This window comes from Eschrichtius robustus, chromosome 16 (assembly GCF_028021215.1).
Source record: "Eschrichtius robustus isolate mEscRob2 chromosome 16, mEscRob2.pri, whole genome shotgun sequence".
NCBI classification, from domain to species: Eukaryota; Metazoa; Chordata; class Mammalia; order Artiodactyla; family Eschrichtiidae; genus Eschrichtius; species Eschrichtius robustus.
Genome location: NC_090839.1, coordinates 22,600,685 through 22,613,482, shown reverse-complemented (window position 1 = coordinate 22,613,482; position 12,798 = coordinate 22,600,685). Strand labels below are relative to the sequence as shown.

The following is a 12,798-nucleotide window of genomic DNA, read 5'->3' as shown; positions in this document are numbered from 1 at the left end:
GGTCATTTCTCTTTTTGTTTGTTGAGTTGTAAAAGATCTTTATATATTCTAGATACAAGTCCCTTATCAGATATATGGTTTGCAAATATTTTCTCCCATTTGGTGGATTCTTTTTACCTTCTTGATGGTGTCCTTTGACACACAAACGTTTTTAATTTTTTTAAATAAATTTATTTATTTTATTTATTTATTTTTGGCTGCGTTGAGTCTTCGTTGCTGTGCACGGGCTTTCTCTAGTTGTGGCGAGCGGGGGCTACTCTTCATTGCAGTGTGTGGGCTTCTCATTGCGGTGGCTTCTCTTGTTGCAGAGCATGGGCTCCAGGCGTGTGGGATTCAGTAGTTGTGGAACACGGGCTCAGTAGTTGTGGTGCACGGGCTTAGTTGCTCCGTGGCATGTGGGATCTTCCTGGACCAGGGCTCAAACTCGTGTCCTCTGCGTTGGCAGGCGGATTCTTAACCACTGCACCACCAGGCAAGTCCAAACGTTTTTAATTTTGATGAAGTCCAGTTTATCTATTTTTTCTTTTGTTGCTTGTGTCATGACTAAGAAACTATTGTGATCCAAAGTGGGGAAATTTATGCCTGTATTTTCTTATAAGATTTTTAAAGTTTTACCTTGTACATTTAGATTTGTGATCCACTGTGAGTTAATTTTTGTGTAGGGTTTGAGGAAGGTGCCCAGCTTCCTTCTTTTGCCTGAGTGTATCCAGTTGTTCCTGCAGCATTCATTGAAAAGATTCTTCTTTCTCCATTTAATTATATTGGCACCCTTGTCAAAAATCAATTGACCATAAATGTGAGTGTTTATTGCTGGACTCTCAGTTCTCTCCCATTGATTTATAAGTCTATCCTCATACCAGTACCACACTGTCTTGATTTCCAGAGCTTTGCAGCAAGTTTTGAAATTGAGAAGTGTGAGGCCTCAGGCTTTGTTTCTCTTTTTCAAGATTGTTTTTTTCTATTCTGGGTCCCTTGACTGTCCATATGAATTTTAGGATCAGTTTGTCAATTTTTGCAAAGAAGCTAGCTGGGATTTTGTTTGGGATTGTGTTGACTCTATAGATTAGTTTGGGGACTATTGCCATCTTAATAATGCATAGTCTTCCAATCCATGAACATGCGATGTCTTTCCATTTATTTAGTTCTTTAATTTCTTTCAACAATTTTTGTTGTTTTCAGAGTATATGTTTTGCACTCCTTTTGTTAATCTTATTCCTAAGTCTTCTTTTGATATTGTAATTTATTTTCTTAATTTTATTTTTGGATTGTTTATTGCTAGTGTATAGAAATACAATTTATTTTTACATACTAATCTTGTACCTTGCAAGTTGCTGAAGTTGTTTATTCTCATAATTTTTTTAGTGGAATCCTTAGGAATTTTTATATACAAGATTATGTCATCTACAAATAAAGAAAATTTTACTTCTTCCTTTCCAATCTGGGTGTCTTTTATTTCATCTTCTTCCTTTATTGCCCTGGTTGGAACCTCCAGTACAATGTTGACTAGAACTGGTGAGAGCAGACATCCTTGTCTTGTTTCTGAGGGGGAAAGCATTCAGTCTTTCCTCATTAAGTATGTTGTTAGATATGGCTTTTTCATAGATGCCCTTTGTCAGGTTGAAGAAATTCCCTTCTATTCCTAGTTTGGTGGGTGTTTTTATCATGAAAGGGTGTTGGATTTTGCCAAATACTTTTTCTGTATCTACTGAGATTATTGTATAGTTTTTGTCCTTTATTTTATTGGTATGGTATATTACATTGATTGATTTTCAGAAGTTAAACCAATCTTGTATGCTTGGGGTAAATCTCACTTGGTCGTGATGTATAATTCTTTTTATATGTTGCTGGATCCAGTTTGCTAGAATTTTGTTGAAGATTTTTACATCTTATATTCATAAGAGATAATGGTCTATAGTTTTCTTTTCTTATGATGTCTTTGTTTGGCTTTGGTGTTAGGGTAATACTGGCTTCATAGAATGAGTTGGAAAGTGTTCCCAAGTGAAGAATTGGTATTAATTCTTATTTATATGTTTGGTAGAATTCACCAGTGAAACCACCTGGGCCTGAGTTTTTCTTTGTGACATGTTTTAAAATTACTAATTCAATCTCTTTACTTGTTTTAGCTTTATTTAAATTTTCTATTTCTTCTTAGTTTCAGTAGTTTGTGTTTTCTTACGTATTTGTCCATTTTATCCAAGATATCTAATTTGTTGGCATGGCATGGCATTGTTCATAGCATTTCCTTAAAATCTTCTTTATTTCTGTAAGATTTGTAGTTGTCCTCTCTTTCATTCCTGGTCTTAGTAATTTGAGTCTTCTCCCTTTTTTTCTTGTTCAGAACAATTTTCTTGTATGTCAATTTTGTTAATCTTTTCAAAGAACAAACTTTTGGTTTTGTTGATTTTTCTCTGTTGTTTTTTATTTTCTATTTCATTAATTTCTGCTGTAATCTTTATTTCCTTCCTTTCACTTGCTTTAGGATTAGTTTGCTCTTCTTTTTCTTCTTCTTTTATTTTTTATTTTTTTGCTAGTGTCTTAAGGTGGAAGTTTAGGTTATTGATTCAAGATCTTTCTTCTTTTTTAATATAGGCATTTACAGCTATACCTTTCCCTTTAAGTTCTACTTTACTGCATCCCATACATTTTGATAAATTGTGTCTTCATTTTCATTCATCTCAAAGTATTTTCTATTTTTTTGGGTGGTTTCTTCTTTGACTCATTGGTTATTAGGTGTATTAATTTTCACATATTTGTAATTTCCCAAATTTATTTCTGTTACTGATTTCTAATTCATTTAATTGTTATCAGAAACATACTTTGTATGATTTCACTCCTTTTAAATTTATTGAGGCTTGTTTTATGGCTTAGCATATGGTCTATCCTGGAGAATATTCCACGTGCACTTGAGAAGAATGTGTATTCTGCTGTTGCTGGGTGGCTTGTGTAGTTTTAATGTGATTTATCTTCTAAGTGAGATTGAGCATCTTCTCATATGTTTAAGTACCATTTCATTTGCTGTAAACTATCTGTGGTTATTCTTCTTATTTTATGGGAGCTCATTATATATTAAGGGAAAAAAATCTTTGTCTATCTACGAGTTACAAATATTTTTCCTAGCTTTTGGTTTGTCTTGTGAACTTATGATGTTTATCAAGCCATGCAGACGTTTTAGATTTTTATGTAGATTGATTTATTATTTTAAAAAAGATTTTTAGGTTTTTTGGTCATGTTTAGAAATGCTTTTCCCATTCTGAGATTAGAAAACTTATTCTCCCACCTTATTTTAGAGCTTTATGGTTTTATTTTTGTGTGGTTTAAATATGATTGATCTGGAATTTATAGGCATGTGGAGTGAGATCGAGATCCAACTTTGTTTCCTGATGGCAGATCATTGGTCCCAACTCTGTCTTAAAAATAGTCTAAAAAAAAAAAATAGTCTACCTTTTTCTCACTGCTATGAAATGCTACTTTCATAATATATTAAATTTCCATATGTTTTGGGACAATTTTTGGACCCTCTTTTCTGCTCCATTAATTTATATATTTTTGTACTTATATCACACAGTTTTAATTATTGTGACTTTATAGTAAGTTTTACTACCTGGTTGGACTATTTTCTCTTCGTTACTCTTCTTTTTAAGGTTTTCCTGGCTATTCTTTCTTTTTTTTTTTTTAATTAATTATTGTTTTTGCCGCATTGGGTCTTCATTGCTGTGCGCGGGCTTTCTCTAGTTGCGGTGAGTGGGGCTACTCTTTGTTGCGGTGCACCAGCTTCTCATTGCAGTGGCTTCTCTTGTTGCGGAGCACAGGCTCTAGGCACGTGGGCTTCAGTAGTTGTGGCACACGGGCTCTAGAGCGCAGGCTCAGTAGTTGTGGTGCACGGGCTTAGTTGCTCTGAGGCATGTGGGATCTTCCCGGGCCAGGGCTTGAACCCGTGTCCCCTGCATTGACAGGCGGATTCAACCACTGTGCCACCAGGGAAGTCCCATTCCTGGCTATTCTTATAATTTACTCATAAACTTGAAAATTGACCTGCTTAGTTAGAAAAAAAATCCTGTTGGGGTTTTATTGGGACCACATTCAATTTGTAGATTTACTTAGGAAGAATCGATATTTTTGCAATGCTTAGCTTTCCTTTTTTTTTTTCCGGCCATGCTGCACGGCTTGCAGGACCCCAGTTCCCCGAACAGGGATCAAACCCGGGACCTCGGCAGTGAGAGCTCAGAGTCCCAACCACTCGAATGCCAGGAAATTCCCATGCTAAGCTTTCTTTCATTTTATTTCCTGATTGCTGTTGGTATATAGCTACATTATTGATTTTTGGATATTACATTTAATTTCCTTCTGCTTTACTTAATTCACTTTTTGTTCAATAGTTTTATGGAAGATTCTCTTGGATTTCTCAGATCTATATTGATAACAGCTGCAAGTGATGATACTCATCATCTGTTTTCCAATTCCATTTTATTCCATCCATTTCTTTTTCTTAGCTCATCGCACTGGCAAGCACCTTAGAGCAAGGTTAACTAGTGGACATGCTTGTCTTTTCTGGACTCTTTCCCTGTGAAGTGGCTTTTGTAGGCCTTGGTTCCAATCAACTCTACCAGACAATCTCTCCAGGGCCATGCACAGGGCTTTACACACAGTTGGAATTTTGGAAGCCTTTGCTTAATTGTAAGAGTGGTTAGAAAAGACAGCAAGGATCTGAAGAGACGTCTTCCACAGTGATGATAATAATAGCTATTATTTATTGAGCACTTCCTATGTTCCAGGTACTTTATCAGTATTACCTCATGTTTTCCCCTCAAGCCCAATCATATAGGAGCAATTACACAGATTCCCATTTTTGATAAGGGGTAAACTGAGGCCCCCTGGAGGCTGCAAGACCAGGAAATGGCAAGTTGGTATCTGAACCTGGCATTCTGGCTCCAGGCTTTCCATGATGCTTCTTCTTCCTTGGAGGGTCCAGAGATATGGATGGTGATGTCAGAGGTTGACCTCTGACCTGTCTTGCCTCTGTGTTAGGGAGGTGGAGATGGTGGAATGGTGGGGGTGCCTGGGAGGGAGGGTATCAGCACAGTGGGCGGGGCACCAGAGGTGCCTTCTGACTGTACTCTCCTGATCCCGGAGCATCCCAACTCTGCTGCACTCGCTTGCTGTATGGCCTTAGGCAAGGTTCTGGCTTCTCTGAACTTTGGCCCCATCTGTAAAGTGGATGTAGTTGTAGTCCCTACTTCACTGTGCTGTGGGGACAATTGAGTATCGACTGCATGCAACATGCTCAGTTCTGTGCTTGGCATTCAAGGCCCTGCCACTAACTCTTGCTTCCTCTTGCGTTGCTCCTCTCGTCGCCTGTAACGGTAATAACAGCAAACGACAGTGAGCGCTGTTTATCAGGCACTTATTCTCTGCCTGGCACATGGGCTCTCTCACTTAATTCTCAGATGTTAAGTTTATTATTACCCCCATTTTATTTTTTATTTTTTTATCTGTTTATTATTTGTCATTTTTTTTATACATCTTTATTGGAGTATAATTGCTTTACAATGTTGTATTAGTTTCTGCTGTACAACAAAGTGAATCAGCTATACACATACATATAGCCCCATATCCCCTCCCTCTTGAAACTCCCTCCCACCCTCCCTATCCCACCTCTCTAGGTCATCACAAAGCACCGAGCTGATCTCCCTGTGCTTTGTAGCAGCTTCCCACTAGCTATCTCTTTTACATTCGGTAGTGTATATATGTCAATGCTTCTCTCTCACTACCTCCCAGCCTCCCATTCCCCCACTGTGTCCTCAAGTCCATTCTCTACGTCTGCGTCTTTATTCCTGTCCTGCCCCTAGGTTCATCAGAATCATTTTTTTTTTTTTTTTAGATTCCATATGTATGCGTTAGCATACGATATTTGTTTTTCTCTTTCTGACTTACTTCACTCTGTATGACAGACTCTAGGTCCATCCACCTCACTACAAATAACTCAATTTCATTCCTTTTTATTATGCCCATTTTAAAGGTAAGGCAACTGAGAGGTGAAGTGACTTGCCCAAGGAGATTTAGCTAGTGAGTAGTGGAGCCAGGATTTGAACCCAGGTCTGACTGGAGTCCTCACTCTCAACTCCTAAGCTCCTGGCCTCCCCTCCACTCTTAGAAGAGGTGGAGGTGATCTTCTTCAGAATCAGGAAGGAAGGAGTGGGTATGACCTGACTGAACTACAGTTTTTTCTGGACTCTTCTGGATGTTGTAAGTATCTGTGCCTAGGGGCACAGCCTAGGCAAAGGCCAGGAGGTGAGAGAGTGTGGTGCCCTCCTGTAGGGGGCCCATGGGAGGAGGCCACAGCCCCAGCTCCACAGGGCCACGTGGACCCAGCTGAAGGGTTTAGGCCTCATCCAGAGGGGGATGATGGGAAGCTCTTGAATGTTTGTTTAAGTCTCACTGAAAAAAAAACCATGACAAGGTAATTTCTAAATGTCAAGTGACACAACATGTAAAGTAAAGAAGGGATTTTCCTTTCCCTCTTTCACACCTTTTGGATTAAATATTGTGAAGAATTTGGACTCCTTCCAGAATTTTCTCTAAACCTTACGGCACATGTGTGTGCACGTCTGCACATACACACACATACACATTCACATGCTAATTTCCTTTACAGAAATAATTGTAGTTCATGTGTACTACGTGCCAGACACCCCACTAAGGCCTTGTCTGCATTCCCTTTAATCCTCCCACCAACCCTTTGACATAGGTAGCACTATTGCCCCCATTTTCTAGATGAGGAAACTGTGGCCCCGAGTGGCCCAGAGGACATTCTACAGTGCCATCTTCCTCTTCACTTAATAGTGTGTCGTGAGCATCTTCCCAGGCCACCCCGAGCTCTCATTCTGTTTGTTTATCTGCACCGCTGTCCACTTGATGAACAGACCATCATTTATTTGTCCAGTCCCCCTCTGATAAACACTTAGGTCTTTTCCAGTTTTCCGTGGACCGTGTTGAGCAGGGTCCCTATTTGTTTGTGTGCGTAACAGAGCTGCCTCTGGCTGCTGGACGAGGGCGCCCTGGAGGGGCCCCCACTGCTGTCCCAGGTCAGGACGACAGGGGCCTGGCCTGAGGGAGTGGAGATGGGGTGGGGGGAGGGATGCATTTGAGGAAGATTGGCGGGGAGGACGGGCGAACCAGCCCTGAGATGGAGACATGGGGTGAGGGGAAGTCGTAGAGGGAGATGCCAAGTTAGTATGGGACCCGCTGAGCACGAAGCGCTGGGGGCACTGATGGGGAGGTGCTGTAGGGCATCCCAGTACCTCTCACGGTAGCGATAGCGCAGGCCCTCTGTCCGGAGCCTGTGGTCAGGAGCAGCTCCCCAGAGGAAAGGGGCTACCTTCCTCTGGGAGCCTCAGACACACCGAGTATGGAGCCCCCCCAACTTCCTCTTGGACCCCAAGGATCTATCTCTGCCTTGGAGTGAGCAAGTGGCGGAAAAGATGTGGGGAGTTGTCCCTTCTCAAATGGGCAGCTCATGGTGACTTAGCGTTTGGGCTCTGAGACAGGGTCCTGCCTCAAGAAAGGAGACCACGGTCCGGAAGGGCGGTCTCTCTCAAGGTCACACAGCACTGCGGCAGCCCTGCAGGGACTAGACCCCACCCTAAATGTGCTGTCCCTCCTCTAGCACACTCTGCTATGGCAAAGCTTGAAATCTTGGGCTTTCTCTAGGAATGGGGCTAGGCTGCCTTATCCACTCACACCCCATCTTGCTGTTCATGTGAAAGGGAGGTCCGGAGGGCAGGAGGTGGACCCTGTGAGCAGCCCCTGATTCCTGCCGCCCAGTGTGGTTTCATGTCCCCACTTTCCTTCATTCTCACCCTCGCTGTGTTATCTCAGGCAGGTGCCTCAACCTTTCTGTGCCTCTGCTTCCTCATCAGTAAAATAGGGACACTATTAGTATCTACTTCCTAGATTATCATGGGGATTTGATGAGTCAATATTTGCAAAGTGCTTAGAGCAGGGCCCAGTACAAGGTCCAGGCTCTGGGAGTGTTTGAATATTGCAGAATGATACTTGGTCTCTACAACATGGCATTGCAGGAACAAAGCAGGATGCAAATCATGTCTGTGCTCATTTAGTCTCTTGTCTATTCTGCAAATATTTCAGAGCACCTAGTAGGGATATGGAGATGGGTCCGACCCGGTCCTTCCCGCAGGGAGCTTAGAGTCAAGGGCACTAGATGGATCCCAATATACAGTCCTATGTTCATATGACACCGGAAGGAAACGCACCGCCATGCCCAGGGGCTTGTCCTCTGGAGGCAGGTTGCCGGCGTGCCACAGCATCCCAAGCATGTTCCGTGTACTTCCTCGTGGATTCTCCCAGCACCCCTATGACATGGGTACTGTTGTTATCCTCAGTTGACAGAGAAGGAAACTGAGGCACAGGGTCCCACACTGGGCTTGTAGGGCTGGGATTCACACACAGGTAGTCTGCTTCGGTACTCTGGCCCTTAACCTCGACCCGCCCACCTCTCCACAAACAGGTGGTACTTGTGTAATCAGAATCAACCACAGGGACAAAAAACACCCAAAAAACCCAAAACAAAACCCCAAACCACACAAACCAACAAACGTTGCAAGCAGAGGCCCTGGGCCACCTTAGTCTGGTCTTGAAGGACCTCTTATGTTTTTTCTGAGTGTCTCAGTGGGGAGTGGTCGTCTTGGTTAGTGTAAGAGCTTAGGGGTCAAGAGCTTTTTTCTTTGCCCCCTCCCAAGTGGGCACATGCATCCTCTTGGTGCTGGAAGGGCCTTCAAGTTCCAGCCCTGGCTTTCCCTCCCCCTCCATGGCACATCAGCCAAGTATACTTTCTCCTGTCCTTGATTACCTCCAGTGACAGGGGGCTCACTCTTCATCATTTAGTTCATTCTAAAGAAAGTTTCGGCTCTTCGAAAGTTCCTCATTAAAATTTAAAAAATATTTTTAATGTGTTTTTATAACTTTTATTTCCTCTCAAAGTCCCACAAACAAGTCCCCTGTTGGAGCATGCACCCTCTGAGGCAGGACCTGGCCAGTTCATCTCTGTGTCCCCCTGTGGTGACTGGCAGAGGGCTTGCTGTACAGTTGGTGCTGTGAATACTATACCAGGGAGCAGGTGGGTGGGGATGTGGTGGTTGGGGCTCAGCCTCCATCGAGCCTGGGGCTATGGGTAACCGGGTTAGTAGATCCCATAGGACACCAACTGTATGAGCACTGATGGGCATCGTGACCTCAACGGATTGGGTTGCTGTAGAAATTGGCCTTCCCAGGCACGTTGGCATATCCCTTGAGCAGGTCTCCCCAGGGCCTCCCCAGCCCCACATTCTCTGAGCTGGATGGCCCCCAGGGAGCATGCAGGCCACGCCCCCATTGTGCAGATGGGCAGCCTGAGGCCCAGAGGGTTACAGGGACTGGCTAAGGTTCACATAGGGAGGGGTGTCACAGAGCTGGGCTTGGCGCTCAGGGCAAACAGTCTTGCCTGAGGCCCCAGCCAGTCAAGGGGACTTTTCCGCATTCACGGGTTCCCAGAGGAAGTTCTGGACTGATTTCAGGGCCTGCAGCATCCCCTGGAGAATAATTCGGAGCTTATATCGCCAGTGTGTCCAGAATCACAGTATCAGTAATAGCTGATGTGGCAGGGTGACCTACTGTGTTCCCAGCACTCTGCCTTGCCTCCTTCAGTTGTCACGGTCATTTCCAGATGAAGAAGTGGGGCACAGAGGGAAGTTAAGGCCCTTGCCTGAGGTCACACAGCCGATTAGGAGCAGAGCCAAGATCTGAGTCTGGGGAGTCTGGCTTCAGAGCCCACCTTTAACTGCCATGCCATACACGGCCTCACTCTCACTCTTGCTTTTGGGGCAGTGAAGGATATTTCAGGTCTGGGAAGCTCTTAGTGTCGGGCCTGCCAGAGTCAGAGCCTGATAAATCGTGACCCAAGAGACAGAACCTTGATTATTTCTCTTTCTAGTTATATCCTCCCAACAGTTCTGAGAAATCTGTTTTATCCCTACTTTGCAGATGAGGATGCTGAGGCCCAGAGAGGGGAAGTGACTTGCCTAGGGTCACACAGCGGGGAGAGGTAGATCAGGGCCTCTAGTCCGAGACCGCCGACTCTACACCTGGTGTTCGTGCTGAGACCTCAGGCTGCTTCCCAGGTCCCCTGGGATAGCCCCTGCCTTGCACCAGGTGAGGTGATGACCCATCAGGGCTGCCAAGATGAGGGAGCTGGGAGGGGCGGCCACGGTGTGCGGGGAGACCCTGGCTAGGCTCCATGAGGACCTGCGATGGCAGCGTGGGGAGCAAAGGGCGGTGGCAGGGCTATGGGCGTCACTGGGGAGTTTGCAACTTGGGTTTCTCTGTGTTTCCCGATCTCTAGCCCTCCCAGATTTCTGGCTCAGAACTCTCTTAACTAGTGAATAGTCACACATTCACACTCATTCATTCAGCTGTTTAGTGAGCACCTACTGTGTGCCATACCCTGTGCTGGGTACTGGGAGCACAGCAGTGAACTAGACAGACAAAAGCCCATGACGATAATCATGTAATCACACACACACACACACACACACACACAACTGGGCCACGTGTTATCAAGGAGAGGCACAAAAGGCAAGGGGACTTAAACCAATGAAAGAAGTTGGGGAACACTTCCCAGGGAGGTGATTTTGATTTTTTTTTCCTTAAGAGCTTTATTGAGGCATAATTGACATACCATAAACTGCACATGTGTAAGGTGTGCAGTTTGATAAGTTTTGACACGTGGATGCACTCATGAAACCATCAGCACAGTCAAGATAATCCATCACCCCTAAACATTTCTCTCCCACCCCCCACATGCTGTCTCCAAGGAGGCAACGTTTGGGCTGAGAACTGAAGGAGGCATGAGTTACTCTGCTCAAGTGGTCAGGGAAAAGCATTCAGGCAGAGGAAACAGCATGTGCAAAGGCCCTGGGCCTGGAGTGAGCTCCCAGCCATCTCTCCTTTCAGCTGCCTGCTGTATCCCTGCCCTAGTTGCAACTTTTAGCACCTTTCCCACTGGTGTTAGACAATTTCAGTCAGTCATGTATTCACTTAACAAACCCTCGGCCTTCTCCTATATGCCTGGGACATAGGCATGACTCAAGATACTATCCCTGCCCACGAGGGGCAGAAACAGTGACTCAGAGGAAGGTGGGGAAGGTTAGAGCTTCTGATTATGAGGTGTTTCTTCTGTGCTTGGCCCTGTACCCAGGAAGCCCTTTATGGTTGCCATCACTATTCCCATTTTACAGATGGAGAAACTGAGGTTCTGAAAGGTAACTTACCCAAAGAGGCCTCTTTGGGCCTCAGTTTCCCCATCTGTAGAATGGATGGGAGTGCAGGCTAAGGGGCCTAGGCAACCCTGCCGGCTCCCAGAGCCCTTCACCCAGGGTCCTCTCTCGTCTCCAGCAGGACCATGGGCAGCAACAAGAGCAAGCCCAAGGATGCCAGCCAGCGGCGCCGCAGCCTGGAACCTGCTGATAACACCCATGGCGGCGGCGGCGGCGGCGGCGGCGGCGGGGGTGCCTTCCCCACCTCACAGACCCCCAGCAAGCCGGCCTCCGCTGATGGCCACCGGGGCCCCAGCACGGCCTTTGCCCCTGCAGCCGCCGAGCCCAAGCTGTTCGGAGGTTTCAACTCCTCCGACACAGTCACCTCCCCGCAGAGGGCGGGGCCCCTGGCTGGTCAGTGCACCTGGGAGTGTGGGAGCCGGGTGGCCCTGGCCCCTCCCCCAGGAGGGCTGTGTGCCCTGGGGGAGCGACGCCCCCTCTCTGGGCTGCTGTTTCTTTCGCTCAGTGACGGGGAGGAGTCTGGGGGTTACTTGGCTTTAGGGACTATTGGGAGTTTCCTGGAGGCTTTATAAACTGGAAAGTGTGGTGCACACTCCATTGCCTTTAGGGGTGAATCCGATGTAGCGTATAAAGGGCCCTAGAGATACAGGACTATAGGCGGAAACAGGCCCAGAGAGCCGGGGGGTTTCTCGGAAGCACGGGGACGGGTCTGAGGCATTGCTTTTTGCTCTGGTCAGCCCAGAGATGGATCAGGACAGGAGGCGGTGAGTGGCCAAGGGGGCGGGGCGGGTTAGAAGGGAGAAAGAGAACTGGGGTCTTCAGAGGCCCGGCCCAATGCCGAGATGCGCCCCTGCACCCTCTGCTGGCGCTTTGGGGGTATAGCAGCGCCAGGCGAAGGATGCTTAGAGATGCAGATGTGGTCCTGGAGACACACAGACATAAGACCCTCACACAAACACGTGCATTCTTACCCGGACACCCTCACACAGAGGCCCCCCCCCCCCCCACACACACACACACAGAGTCAGCAACTCATTCAGAGACACCCATACAGGACATTTATACGTGCTGAGCTAGAGACGCTTTCATAAACAGACACGCCATGCACATAGAGACACACTCAGGGACACATGGATGTGCACCCTCCAGGCACAGACACACACCCAACGCAAATGTACACAAATACAAACACACATATGCAAAAAACCTCATACTCCCAGATGGAGACAGACACATGTGGTCAGAAGCCCTTCAAAAGCACACACGTGCCCAGCTAGAAATGCCATCCCAGAGACCCACAGACTCACAGATGCACAGATGCACATATGTGCAGTGAGAACACACAGGCACAGACACACACCCAAGTGAGACAGACCCACAAACATACCCATTCGTTTGTTCAAGAGATAGTTGTGGCGCCCCTCCTGTGTGCCAGGTCTCTTCTGGTGCTGGGGTCACAGCAACGTGTAAA

General features: G+C 46.0%; 1 protein-coding gene across 2 annotated transcripts in view; it reads left to right on the top strand.

Moving 5' to 3' along the window:
- The window catches only part of SRC (SRC proto-oncogene, non-receptor tyrosine kinase), a 55,235-nt gene that overhangs the window by 23,045 nt on the left and 19,392 nt on the right, over nucleotides 1-12,798 (top strand). The window contains exons 3-4 of one of the 2 annotated variants that reach the window (XM_068565510.1): nucleotides 10,036-10,203; nucleotides 11,449-11,720. In XM_068565510.1, the coding sequence (XP_068421611.1) occupies nucleotides 11,453-11,720 (268 nt within the window). In that variant the 5' untranslated portion in view covers nucleotides 10,036-10,203; nucleotides 11,449-11,452. Of the gene's footprint in view, nucleotides 1-10,035; nucleotides 10,204-11,445; nucleotides 11,721-12,798 lie in introns of both variants that reach the window. The other variant, XM_068565509.1, reaches the window with a different exon arrangement.